Source organism: Hydra viridissima, unplaced genomic scaffold, assembly GCF_058129835.1.
Source record: "Hydra viridissima isolate aposymbiotic clone 2 unplaced genomic scaffold, HvirCarnegie_v1 scaffold_4, whole genome shotgun sequence".
NCBI lineage: Eukaryota > Metazoa > Cnidaria > Hydrozoa > Anthoathecata > Hydridae > Hydra > Hydra viridissima.
In genome coordinates this window covers 8,561,020-8,573,907 of record NW_028324303.1, presented here as the reverse complement: position 1 = coordinate 8,573,907, position 12,888 = coordinate 8,561,020, and the positions used below count along the sequence as shown (strand labels likewise).

Sequence of the window (12,888 nt, the reverse complement as noted above, 5' to 3'; positions counted from 1 at the left end):
GGTGAATTTTCCCAATGGCTACTAAAACTTGGGAATGGAACAATACCTGTCAAAGAGGAGGATCCTTTTAAAGGATGCATTGAAATACCAAATCAGTGCATTGTTAGAGAAAATGAATCAATTGTTGAAAAGATTTTTGGAGATGCTGATGAAAATGATTATTCTAAACGCGTGATTTTAACACCAACTAATGTTGATTCATTATCAATGAAGAAGTGCTTGAATGTCTGCCAGGTGAGGTCAAAATTTATTTAAATGCTGATCAAACTGATATTGATGACATTAATGAAAGAAATAATTTTCGTGTTGAGTTTTTGAACAGCTTAATTCCTTCAGGTATGCTACCTCATTGTTTAAAATTGAAAATTGGTTGTGTAATTATGCTACTCAGAAATTTAGATCTCAAAGCTGGGTTATGCTATGGTACTCGAGTGAAAGTTGTGCTCTTCAAAATTATTATATTGATACAGAGGTTTTGGCAGGTGTTTCTGGTGGTAAATGGGTTTTTGTTCCTCGAATTCAGTTGGCTCTATCAGATTCTAATTAACCTTTTGTTCTGAAGCGTTGTCAGTTTCCTGTCAGATTGGCTTATTCAATGACAATTAATAAAAGTCAAGGTCAAACATTTGATAGAGTTGGGGTATATCTCAAAAAACCGTGTTTCTCTCATGGTCAACTATATATTGCATGTTCAAGAACTAGAGCATTTAATAGTTTGTTTTTCAAAATTGATAAACATCTCGTTCAAGGTATGGTAGGTAAAAAGTGTTACACAAATAATGTTATATTTTTTTTATTATTTTAATTTTTTTTTTCATAGTTTTTGATAAATATACCTGTCATTTAATATGTTTATGTGTTATAATGTTTAAATGTGTTATATGAAACCATATTTGTTTATAGCTGTATATATGTTTAAATTATGTTGTTTCCATGTTTTCAAAGTGGTGTGAATTGGCATTATGTTGAGCAAGATTGATTCTAGCCTTTCTGATTGTCTAGCCTTTTTTAACTATTCTGGAAACACAATGTCTGTTAATGTTTAGCGTAATGTGTATGGGAGAGTATGCAACCTTGATCTTTAAATCTAGGGTGTTTTAATGTCCTAAATTTGAAGTAATTGAATAACTAATATTGAACATAAAAACAAATATACTTTTATGTACACTGCTTCAATTTAGAGGTTTTAGGTTGACCTAAATGGTACTCAAGATGTTTCAAAAGATATCAATACTTTGGGTGGGCATGAGATATATTCCATTGAAAACAAAATAAAAAGCGTTCCTTTTTTGGATTTATACACTTTTTTAAATAATCGCTTTGCAAAAGAAATTTTAACTCAGTAGCGGATCATGCGTTTTTTGGTGTTTTAGATACCAAATTATAAACATAGAGTAAACTCCAAACATTTATATGTTTATACTAGTGTCAAAACAAGGAAGTTTTGTCAAAATATCAAAATATTTGGAGCCTGGGAACTAAAAAGCCCTTTAAATCTTGCCCCCTGCCCTAAAGTGGAGAGCAACAAGTTCATAATTTTTGTTATAAACTATTCTTAACTAAATTCATATTAATTTAAAAATTTCAAATTTTATGAAAAAATCTTTTATAGTTCAAGAATTATGTCAATCTTAAAATTGTAACCCCCTCAAATTGAGGGGGGGTTAAAACTTTAAATGGCCATCATTTTTGAACGCTATAAAATTATTGCACAAAATTTAAAATTTTTTATAAATAATGACCTTAGTTAAGAATAGTAAAAATTTTTTTTTTCTTACTCGTTGCTCCCACGTTTGGGGCAAGGGGGGCAAAAAATTAGGGTTGTTACTGTTCCCAGGCTCCAATTAACCCAATAATATGCAAAACATCCTTATTTGACATAAACATAAACATATAAATGTTTGGATTTTATCAACAACCTTGTATTTTCCTTTGTTGTGTGTTTGTTGAAAGCTGCATAAAACGTTTTTATAAAATTCATTTAACTGGAAAGATTTGTCCTTAATAATTTTTGAGGCATTAGGTTCAATACCTAGCAAAAAATACAAGAATAATTTATAAATATATAAGTAATATGAATATATGCAAAACAAAGTTCATGTGCATTACTGTTACCTCCGCGACCCAAATCTTTACGTATCTCAGTCATTATACAATCCATTGCTGACATGGGAAGATCCATTTTCTTTTTTATACTAAATAATGTATCTGAAGATATTTCTAAAATAGGTTTATGCACATCTCCAGAGTAGAGAGCAACATGAAGGGCTTTACCACCTACAAAAAATATATGAAAAACGTTCTATTCACTAATGTTTAACTTTAATATAAATGTATTTTATAAAATTATTAATAAATATAGATAGGTAAAGAAATATAAATGCACATTTACCTGTTGCTATAGTTAATTCGTTATTTTCAGATGTTTTATGCATATCTTTTAGTACAGAGGAAATAACTTGTTGAGAGGTTTTTGAGTCTTGAGAAAGAATGAGCTTATGTAGATTTTGCACTATTTCAGATTTTGTGCAAGGGTGTCTGATACCTTTACCTACCTTTTGGCAGCAATCTGTGCAAAAAGATGTGTTATTTACATCTGAGGACTTATGCTTAAAACCAAAATCTTCAATAAATTCAGAAAGATTGATTTTTCTATGACTCCTTTTCTCTTTTGCAATACAGCAAATTGGGCATGTGCATAAACTAGTATCCTGTAACCTACCTAGTTTTCGTAATAATACTCTTCCAATCTTCCACATATCTTCTATGTTTTGAGAGACATACCCTTCATTCTAAAATTTTTTAATATAGTATTTCATATACGTTTATATATATATTTACATTTTCATATATCGTCAATACATTAGCATTAATGACAAACTTTTATTTAACCTTTTTTAAATGAAGACATTTTTTACAAGTTGAACAAACTCCAGATGGTAGAGAATTGATTTCCAAACAAAAGCCTGGATCCACATATAGAATAATGAGTTCTTGTAGAGCTGGGTTATTTTCTAATTTATGACATTTTACGTCTTTATTTAGACAGCAGAAACAAACTATATTCCTGTTTTCTTTATGAAACCTTTGTCTTGTTAAGCTCATTTCGACACAATAATGGGAGTTTTTTTAATGAATCTTTAGTATAATTTTTATATTAATATCTAAATGCAAAGTAAATTTTCAAACAGTTCTAATGCAGAGACCTTTTCAGGTGTAAAATAAAGCTAAAAATAACAACAAAGGCATTTTTATATAGTTGAGACAGAGGGTGGATTCTGTGTTTTTGTTTTGTCTGAGAAAGCTAACTTCCAAACATAAGATAAAATCCAAACATTTATATGTTTATGTTTATGTCAAATAAGGATGTTTTGCATATTATTGGGTTAATTGGAGCCTGGGAACAGTAACAACCCTAATTTTTTGCCCCCCTTGCCCCAAACGTGGGAGCAACGAGTAAGAAAAAAAAAATTTTTACTATTCTTAACTAAGGTCATTATTTATAAAAAATTTTAAATTTTGTGCAATAATTTTATAGCGTTCAAAAATGATGGCCATTTAAAGTTTTAACCCCCCCTCAATTTGAGGGGGTTACAATTTTAAGATTGACATAATTCTTGAACTATAAAAGATTTTTTCATAAAATTTGAAATTTTTAAATTAATATGAATTTAGTTAAGAATAGTTTATAACAAAAATTATGAACTTGTTGCTCTCCACTTTAGGGCAGGGGGCAAGATTTAAAGGGCTTTTTAGTTCCCAGGCTCCAAATATTTTGATATTTTGACAAAACTTCCTTGTTTTGACACTAGTATAAACATATAAATGTTTGGAGTTTACTCTATGTTTATAATTTGGTATCTAAAACACCAAAAAACGCATGATCCGCTACTGAGTTAAAATTTCTTTTGCAAAGCGATTATTTAAAAAAGTGTATAAATCCAAAAAAGGAACGCTTTTTATTTTGTTTTCAATGGAATATATCTCATGCCCACCCAAAGTATTGATATCTTTTGAAACATCTTGAGTACCATTTAGGTCAACCTAAAACCTCTAAATTGAAGCAGTGTGTAGTTATATGTTGAGTAAAAAGATAAATATAGTTAACTTTAAATTGGTTTTCTTATTTTGCCTTTGGTATTTTAATTTGGTTTATTATTTTCGCTGGATTTTAGGATCAAGGGTGTAAATATTCTATTGTTATGTGTTATTGTTGTGATGTTTTGTGTTGATAGACTGCTTGGCTTACCTTCACTTTGGTGTCTATTGTTAAAAATGAATAAAAGGTATTTTCATTATTGGAAGTAACTGATTTTATTTATTTACTAAAAGCCAAGACAACATTATGCTAAAAATGCAGTTTATATCTTAATTTGATTTTTTTTTTTTATATATATATATTAGTATTGTTAATCCTTTTGCACTTCGAAACAGATTTTATAGATACATTTTCGATAAATGTTTATATTAACTGCCATGTCAAAATTGGTTACTATAAATAGGTAAATCGATTTTCAGTTTTTATGTGGTGTTTTTTTTTTTTTTTTAAAGATTTACGATTGACGCATTTATACGATTTACAAAAAAAAAAACCTAATTACCTTTTATTGTTAATTTCTGTCAGTTAAAATGATATAAATATATGCAATTAGTTCAATTTTTTTAAAATTTTCTCTATTTTATGCCTAATAATTTGTTGTACGTAACTTAGGGGATCTTTTTAAACGGGGAGTGAATATTGTTGTTTTGCGCATTTGTCAAATATCGAGTTACTTAAATTTTATAAGGTGTTAAACTAATTAATTAGCTTAGTTTGCATTTGCAACACTTTTGAGGAAAGAAAAAATTCTTATATATGTTTAATTCTTATATATATTAAAAAGAAAAAATTCTTATACATGTAAATCATTGTTTTACATTTTATTATTCTGGTAAAAGGTCTCCATCAAAAACTTGATTACTCTTAATAAAAATGACTCTATTCTCCTGACCACCATTAAGGCAAAGACGGGGAAGAGAGGTCCTTACTAGAAACTTTTGAAACAAAGAGGGCATATATAAAAATGGTCAGATTAGTGCCATATATAAAAATGGTCAAATGATCAGTTATTTTTAACAAATTTATTTAGTTGTGTGTATTTAACGTTTTAAAGTCAATTTCCTTTTTTTAAAGAAACATGTATCAAGGGGATACCAAAAAATTAATAGTTCATGTATAATTTACCTTCGCTTTATGTTAATCTTATTAATTAAAGTTCATGTTATAAAAAATATTACAAGAATTTTGCTTTACTCTTTCGTCAATGTAAAGCATGACGAAGTGTTATTATTTTGTGTCAGTAACTAAAAACGTATTGTTTTGAACTTAGCTATGTCGAGGAAAATGTTTCTGCCTTACACTGATATGACCTACATCGGTTGTAAATTACTCGATGTTAAGTAATTGGTAAATTATTTTACCTCCGCATACAGATGGTTTAATTTTTTCAATTTGAAGGTGTTTTTCTAATTGGGTATTAGTTAAGGTTTCGCAACTTTAAATTGTGGAAAACAGCCACTATAAATTAAGTAACAGACCGACGATAACCCGTATTACGGGTTGCGTTTTGCTAGTGATAATAAAAACCCGGAAAGTTTGTCATAAAAAGGTTCGCCGTTTACTAAGAAAACAACTAATGTTTATAATTTTACAGCTTTTATAGTTTTTAGTCGTCAAAAAGTTGAGATCACCTTTTTTAAAATCACTCTTCGCTTGTAACTTTTTAACTAAATTCACTGTTAGTAATTGATGGAATATTTATGGTGGTGGTTATAAAAATTACTTGTTGATTTTGATTGTTTGTTTCTTTCAACATTTTTTTCGGCCTTATTCTATTCTTTTTTGCAAAAAAGAAATGAAAATCGTTTACCGTAATCTTTTCATAACAACTGTTAGTTAACAACCTTTAAAAGTTCGCTACACAATCTTACACTGCGAAAATGAATGATCGTCCTAAATACTATACTCCCTTTGAGGTTAGCATGCACAATACAGAGAAAGATTTATGGGTATCATTTCTGGGAAAGGTTTATGATTTAAGTTCTTTATGCATACAGTATGAAGGTGGGTAATAGATCATATTTTATACAAATTTCAGACTGTAAAAAAACAAGATGTTAAACTGTCATTCCGAAACTTTTTGTTATTATTTAAAAGAATAAAAATTTATAATATTAAAAATGGTTGCATCTTAGAAAGAATTTGGTAGTGTGAAAAGCAAAATAGTTTTATAAAGGATTTAATTTTCAAAATTAAAAAAAAATTTTAAGAAGTGTGTTTTCTGTTTATGAAAAAATAAATGTTTGTTTGTTAAGAAATGAAAAGTTGTTCTATTTGAAAATGATGCTGTGAATTTAGGGGCCACCCTTATATAGTTTAATTAATGCATTAATGAAATCTACTTTAGTAAAATTTATCAATTATTGTGATTAAATACTCTGTAAATCTTTTTTATAACAATTTTAAATAGTTGTGTTTCAAATGATAATTTAAGATCCAATGAATTCTATTAGTATTTATTTCACTTGCAACTTTTATCACTTAATTATGCCAGGTTACAGTAAACTTTTGTTAAAAGTTGTAAATCAAATTTAGGTGATGCTTTACTAAAACCAATAATATATTCTGGAGGAAAAGATATCTCTCATTGGTTTGACAAAAAAACACAAGATGTACGTGTTTTTTCTAAGTACTTTAAATTAATTGATTTTTTAATAAAATAATTCTGTATTTATCATTATCTTAAAAAAGAGATTACCTTAACAAGAAATTTGGGTAAAAAAATGTTCACATGAAAATACTTTATGAATACTTTTTCAGATTAAATATTTTGTGCATTTTTAGTGGTTCATTTTGTTCCTTTTTTAATGAATAAACTGTCATGAAGTTAGCCTTAAGTTTTTCTGTTCTTCAAAAAATAGGTTTAAACATACCAAGCTTTGAAAAGTTAAAAAGTAGGACTGAACAATTTATTTTTTATAGATACGCCTATACATTGACCCAGTAACTAATTGTCAATTCCCATATACTCCTATGGGAAGATTCCTTCATACACCTCCACTTTGTCCAAGAACAGATTGGTGCAACGATTTTGGGAGACCTTGGTGGAAAAGCAATACCTACTGCATTGGATTCCTTACAGCAAATGTTCGGAAAATAAGAATAATCAATACTTTAACATCACAAGAACAAGTTTTAGAGGTATGTACTGTAAGATGATGTGAAGTATGTACTGTAAGATGATGGGAGTTATGTACTATAAGACAATGGGAGGAATGTACTATAAGATGATGGGAGGTATGTACTATAAGATGATGAGAGGTATGTACTATAAGTTGATAGGTATTAAAAATCTTCAGAAGAAACTATGAATAACAAGTCTTGTAAATTTGAAAAGCTTAAATTTAATAGAATAATATTTTGTGAAATTTTAATGGGAATAATCTAAAGAGAAAACTTTGATTCAAGAGTAGTGTGAGTATTAGAAAACTTTGATTTTTTATCTATATAAATTAATTATTATTTACTTAGTTTTTTAATTGGTATGAATTAAAAAACAGGGAAATTAACGTGAAAAAAGAGAACAATAGTTATTGTTTGAGCAAGCTAAACAAATTCACAATTCATGACAGGTTTCTAAGTGTAGGCTATTTCAATCACTTATACAATCTCTAAATATTTGTATTAATGTATTTTGCATTTCTTACCAGTTTCTTTAATCAGGTTTGCTCTGAAGAAACAATCAGCGAGATTTTACAGAGGTATCTATATTACAATGTGCATGCCTCAAGTTATACTTGGAAATATCGAACCATGAATTTAGATATGCAAAAGACGCTTGAGGAAAACCAAGTAAATGATGAAAGTGAAGAGTTTTACTCTTTAGGTCTCGATGAAGAAATGTTTTTGCCCTCTATTCATATCTACTATAATGATGACCTTACAGATGCTTGAATTTAATTTTCCAAGTTATGATAGAAAAATCTTTTATTTAACTGAGTAAAAAGTAAATGGCAAAATTGAGAACATGCATAAATTAATGATTTTAGTATTCAGATTATATATCTTAATCTAAATAGCTCATAAACGTTTTTATGAATGTTTTGGTTACTAAAATTATATTTAAACATGTAAAAATGAGCTTTTTTAAATACACTATCGAACATATTCGAAAGGATTGAGTGCTTAATTTTCTGTTTAACCTCTCAAAACCTGCAATCGGCTATTATTTTTCTCTTCCCACACATTTTGGTTGTAAAATTTTTAAAACTTACTTAGTATCAGTTTCCATACACACCTTGTACAGAAAGGTTAAACGCAATTTTTTTTTTTTTAAGTGTATAATTCTTATAAGAAATGATAACCTGATAAATTGACGAGATGTGGTTCGCATTATGTTTATTTATACTAATGGTTTTATTTTACAATTAAGAAAAGAAAAAAAATTGTAAGGATATCATAAAAGAGGTGTGTGTGTGTGTGTGGGGGGGGGGTGATGAAAAAATTAACGGAGCATATAAGCCCTTTCAGTTTTTTGAAATAAACATTGAACGCACTTTGATAAGAAAACTCTTTACTCTCGTTAATTGATTCATTGATGTAATAATAAAACAATTACTTATCGACTGGTAGTGTCGAAGATAAACCTCGTATTGGGCGTCCAAAAAAACTCTCAGCTCACGATGGAAGCATGCTTTACATTGTGAGGAGGGAAAATGAGAATATTATAAAAATCATCTTCAAGTTTTAGCCAACTCAAAAATATTACATTCGAACCAAGAAGAGTCAACCAAAACACCAGGCGGATACATGCCCAATGACATGAAAAATGAATAAGTCCTACCATTAATGTTTAAAGCTGTTTTCGCAAACACAACTTGAAACCATGGACCTCTAAAAGATGGACGTGCAACCTATTGTTTTTTTTTTTGCGAACCATGCTCGTTGCGCATAGTTACAAATCTTTTGCTTCAAACAATAAAAATTAAATTATATCAAAGTCTGTCGGATTCGTCGAAAATATTTTGTCTCGTCTAACCAGTCACATCAACTTCCTTTTAGTTATTAAAGATAACAGCAATAGAACTAAGTTTAAAGCTTAATTTTATATATCTAGACATTCTATAATTTTAAGAAATAACGCTGATGATGATATAGAAATTGAAATCATTTACTTAACTACTTTAGTACATGCATAACTTGAGATATAATAAATAATACAAAATATCAACTTGTTTTGTAGCTACCTAGAGCACAATGGTTCCAAGGAACTACTCCATCTACTATATTGCTGTAGATTTCCAGTTTATGTATAATATAGAATTTTCAATTTTTATGTTTAACAACAGAAATATATATAGTTAAAGATAAATAACTTATACATAAAATGAATATAAATACAATAAAGAAAAAAATAATTTGTCATAGTTTTAAAGAAATAATATATGAAATATGAAATATCTGGCCGTATTTTGCAAGATAATCATCAATTTGAATAACTTTTTAAAAGGTTTTTCTTTATCAAATGAATTATAAAAAATCCCATTTACCTTGGTGTAATTTATTTTGTAATTTATCAACGCGTGAAGTAGTTACTTTATCCTGAACAGTCTTATTAAACAAATGCTGTAAAAGTTTAAACTAATACCACGTGATCAGAGTTTCTGTTTTTAAAACTGTGGGCAGCCATTTTAATAGATTTTTTTGTTGGCGGGTGAAAATTTAGTGTCGGAAACTCGCATGGCTCGCTGGTTTCTGCGGCCTCTTTGATGTAAAACAATAGTTTGCACGTAATTCTCTTAAGGCGAGTTTCCACTTATCCGTTTTAGCCACAGGAAAGGGACGGGAAAAATAAACACGTGACCATGCGCAAAATATAAATTAATTTTGAAAATTAATCACTGCGCATGCTCACGTGATTAAGTTTCCCATCCCTTTCCCGTAGCTAAAACCACTGATCTCTATGATAAATGGGTAGCGCAACTCCGAGCAAAACTTCTAATTTTTTGACGCCAAAATCGCCATATTGGAAAGCCCCAAAAATTTAATTCCCGTAAGTTTTGAGTTCTGTTTTTCGGCTTATCGCTTTAAATACCCAGTATCAGATTTCAGCGTTCTGGGGCTTTCCTATATGGCGATTTTGGCGTCAATTTTGATATTAGAGATGCGCTATCCAGTTATAATAGAGATCAGTGGCTAAAACGGATGAGTGGAAGTTAACCTTTATAGGTCCATGTTGAAACTAAGCATCTGTGTATGGAAACTTTTCTTATTACGATACGATGCAATAAGATATCGGAATGTGCGTATCGTAAGTTTTTTTATATTATGATAATAACCTACCCAAAGAATTTGCACGATAAAATTTGGATATTTATCGATTCGTTACGATATTTATCGTTCAGTTACGATAAATACCGTAACTAATATCGTAAAACGATACTTATCGATTCATTACGATATTGAATATATATATATATATATATATATACATAAATATATATATATATATATATATATATATATATATATATATATATATATATATATATATATAACTAAATATATATATATATATATATATATATATATATATATATATATATATATATATATATATATTATAATAATAATAAACTAAATATATAGATATAGATAAAGATATATATATAGATATAGATACAGATAGATCTAGATAGATAGATATTGCAGAGACTGGAGTTACCGAAAAACGGTTCCTTCGGTAAATTTCGGTTCCTAATTTGATAAGGAACTGATAACTTCGGTTCATTTCGATTCCTTATTTTAGGCAAGATTCGAAATTTCGGTAAATTTCGATTCCTTATTTTAAGAAAGAATCGAAATTACGGTAAATTTCGATTCCGATTCTGATAAAGAACCGATAACTTCGGTTCTTTTCGATTCCTAGCGGGAATTTTGGAATTGCTAAGAACCGCTAAGAACCGAAATTGGAATTTTGGTTCCAATTTCGGTTCTTAGCGGGAAATATCGCAAAAAATCAAAAATGCTACAAAGAATCGAAATTGTTACTAAGAATTGAAAAACTTGAATTTTTTTAATTTTTATTTTCAAAAATACAGTTGAAATACAGTTGAAAAATACAGTTATTCTAAATCACTATCAGTGAGATCAGTGACACTGTCCTTGCTGCCCTTGCGACTACTACTAGCACTGCTATAAGCTACGCTAGTAGAACTATCACTAGGTTCAGTATTAAATAAATCTTTAGATGCATCATATATAGGGTTTTTTTTCATTGGTGATTTTTTCATTGGTGATTCAAGTACAAGTTTCCTTTTTTTAGCTCTTTGTAGTAGACTTTGAGACTGTGATTCATTTCAGAGACTGGAATTACCGAAAAACGGTTCCTTCGGTAAATTTCGGTTCCTAATTTGATAAGGAACCGATAACTTCGGTTCTTTTCGATTCCTTATTTTAGGCAAGATTCGAAATTTCGGTAAATTTCGATTCCGATTCTGATAAAGAACCGAAACCTTCGATTCCTTTCGATTCCCCGAAAAATACCGAAGAACCGAAGAACCGAAAAACCGTTTTTCGGGAACTTCAGACCTTAAGATATTGATATATATAGATATATAGATATCAGTAGATTGATAATACATTTGATAGTGATAGCAATAATATTCAAAAACCCTGTTAAAAGTGATAGTAAAAATTAATTATTGTACAGAAGCGTGTTGAAAGTGATATTTATTATTTTATTACTGTATGTGGGTGTTGTTAAATGTGGTATTTGTAACTTAATTATTGTTATTATTATTAATGGGCAATTTATTGGTGCGTGCTCTCCACAGACCTCTTTTTTATTATATATTCTGTTGGTGGAGAAGCATAGAGACTCTTGCTTTTGTACTAGTTTAAAAATATATTGTCTCTCCAAACGTTCAGTTATTTTTAATCCTCGAGATTTTACATGGCGCCCGATGAAAAACTATGAAGAGTTACCGAATTAAATGATTAAAGAAAGCAGTTTATGAAGAGTTAAGTAAAATTTGAGTTATTGAACATTGAAGTAAGTGGAGTTTGTTATTTGTGATATTGTTTGGGAAGAATTTGATAGAATTAGAATTTAATTGTTGAAGGTGTTGATTGTGACGAAAATTTGATTTTATTCTGAGTTGTTGTGCATATTTATTTAAAAATGGCAGCCGCATTAGGAAGGAAAGTAGCGAGAAGGAGAGCGTTACGAGTAAGTTTTGGAAATTTGTTGAGCGAAATAAGAGAGGAATTAGAGAGTGAGGAGTTAAACTATACAAAATTAATAGGTTTAAAAAATAATTTAAGCGAGAATTATGAGAGATTAAACAATATTGATGAGGAAATATTAAATAATTTAGATCAAGAGGAAATTGAAAATGATGTTTTGGAGAGTGCGAAAATAGTTGAGTGTTATCATGAGTTGATGGCTGGAGTGACACTAAAATTAAAAAGTATAAAAATAAATGACTCAGATAAAGATTCTGTTAAAAGTTTAAATAAATCAAAGCGTATTTTACCTAAGTTAGAATTGCCAGTTTTTAATGGGAATCCCTTAGATTGGCAGGGTTTTTGGGATCAATTTAATCTATAAATTCATAGGCATGAAGGTTTAGATGATATAGATCGATTTAACTATCTAAAAAAATATTTGTCTGGGCAAGCATTGGCTACTATTTCAGGACTTTCACTCAGTTCAGAAAATTATAAAGAGGCAATTGAAATCTTGACTAATAGATACGGGAATACACAAGTTTTAGTTTCTGCACATATGGATTCTGTTAAAAATAAAGAAAATTAAAGATTTAAATGATCTAGAAGAATTAAGAAAA

At 28.9% G+C, this 12,888-nt stretch overlaps 2 protein-coding genes across 6 annotated transcripts; one reads left to right on the top strand and one right to left on the bottom strand.

Annotated features, from left to right (window-relative positions):
• Window positions 1-14: 14 nt before the first annotated feature.
• On the bottom strand, window positions 15-4,068 carry LOC145188995 (uncharacterized). 4 transcript variants are annotated; one of them, XM_090086178.1, is made up of 5 exons: window positions 2,893-4,068; window positions 2,723-2,792; window positions 2,393-2,569; window positions 2,116-2,277; window positions 15-2,032 (listed from the first exon to the last, which is right to left on the bottom strand). In XM_090086178.1, exons 1-5 carry the CDS (start codon window positions 3,103-3,105, stop codon window positions 1,845-1,847), a joined length of 810 nt encoding a protein of 269 aa, XP_089942304.1. In that variant the 5' UTR covers window positions 3,106-4,068; the 3' UTR covers window positions 15-1,844. The 4 variants fall into 4 exon arrangements, with proteins under 4 accessions (XP_089942304.1, XP_089942305.1, XP_089942302.1 ...); XM_090086179.1 differs by lacking the exon at window positions 2,393-2,569; XM_090086176.1 differs by having other exon boundaries at window positions 2,393-2,792; window positions 2,893-3,105.
• A 1,648-nt stretch (window positions 4,069-5,716) lies between these two features.
• Window positions 5,717-8,213, top strand: LOC145182895 (cytochrome b5 domain-containing protein 1-like). 2 transcript variants are annotated; one of them, XM_080058170.2, is made up of 4 exons: window positions 5,717-6,103; window positions 6,635-6,711; window positions 7,022-7,240; window positions 7,763-8,213. In XM_080058170.2, the coding sequence occupies exons 1-4, from the start codon at window positions 5,980-5,982 to the stop codon at window positions 7,991-7,993; spliced, it is 651 nt and encodes a 216-aa protein (XP_079914296.2). In that variant the 5' UTR covers window positions 5,717-5,979; the 3' UTR covers window positions 7,994-8,213. The 2 variants fall into 2 exon arrangements, with proteins under 2 accessions (XP_079914296.2, XP_089942313.1); XM_090086187.1 differs by lacking the exon at window positions 6,635-6,711 and having other exon boundaries at window positions 5,965-6,103.
• Window positions 8,214-12,888: the final 4,675 nt, after the last annotated feature.

Coding starts and splice junctions, on each gene's coding strand:
- LOC145188995 (XM_090086176.1), bottom strand. CDS start 3,105: ATGAGCTTAACAAGACAAAGGTTTCATAAAGAAAACAGGAATATAGTT. Junction 2,793..2,892: donor AATGTCTTCATTTAAAAAAG/GTTAAATAAAAG, acceptor AAAAAATTTTAG/AATGAAGGGTATGTCTCTCA. Junction 2,278..2,392: donor CGAATTAACTATAGCAACAG/GTAAATGTGCAT, acceptor TATTTTTTGTAG/GTGGTAAAGCCCTTCATGTT.
- LOC145182895 (XM_080058170.2), top strand. CDS start 5,980: ATGAATGATCGTCCTAAATACTATACTCCCTTTGAGGTTAGCATGCAC. Junction 6,104..6,634: donor TTTATGCATACAGTATGAAG/GTGGGTAATAGA, acceptor AATCAAATTTAG/GTGATGCTTTACTAAAACCA. Junction 7,241..7,762: donor CACAAGAACAAGTTTTAGAG/GTATGTACTGTA, acceptor TTCTTTAATCAG/GTTTGCTCTGAAGAAACAAT.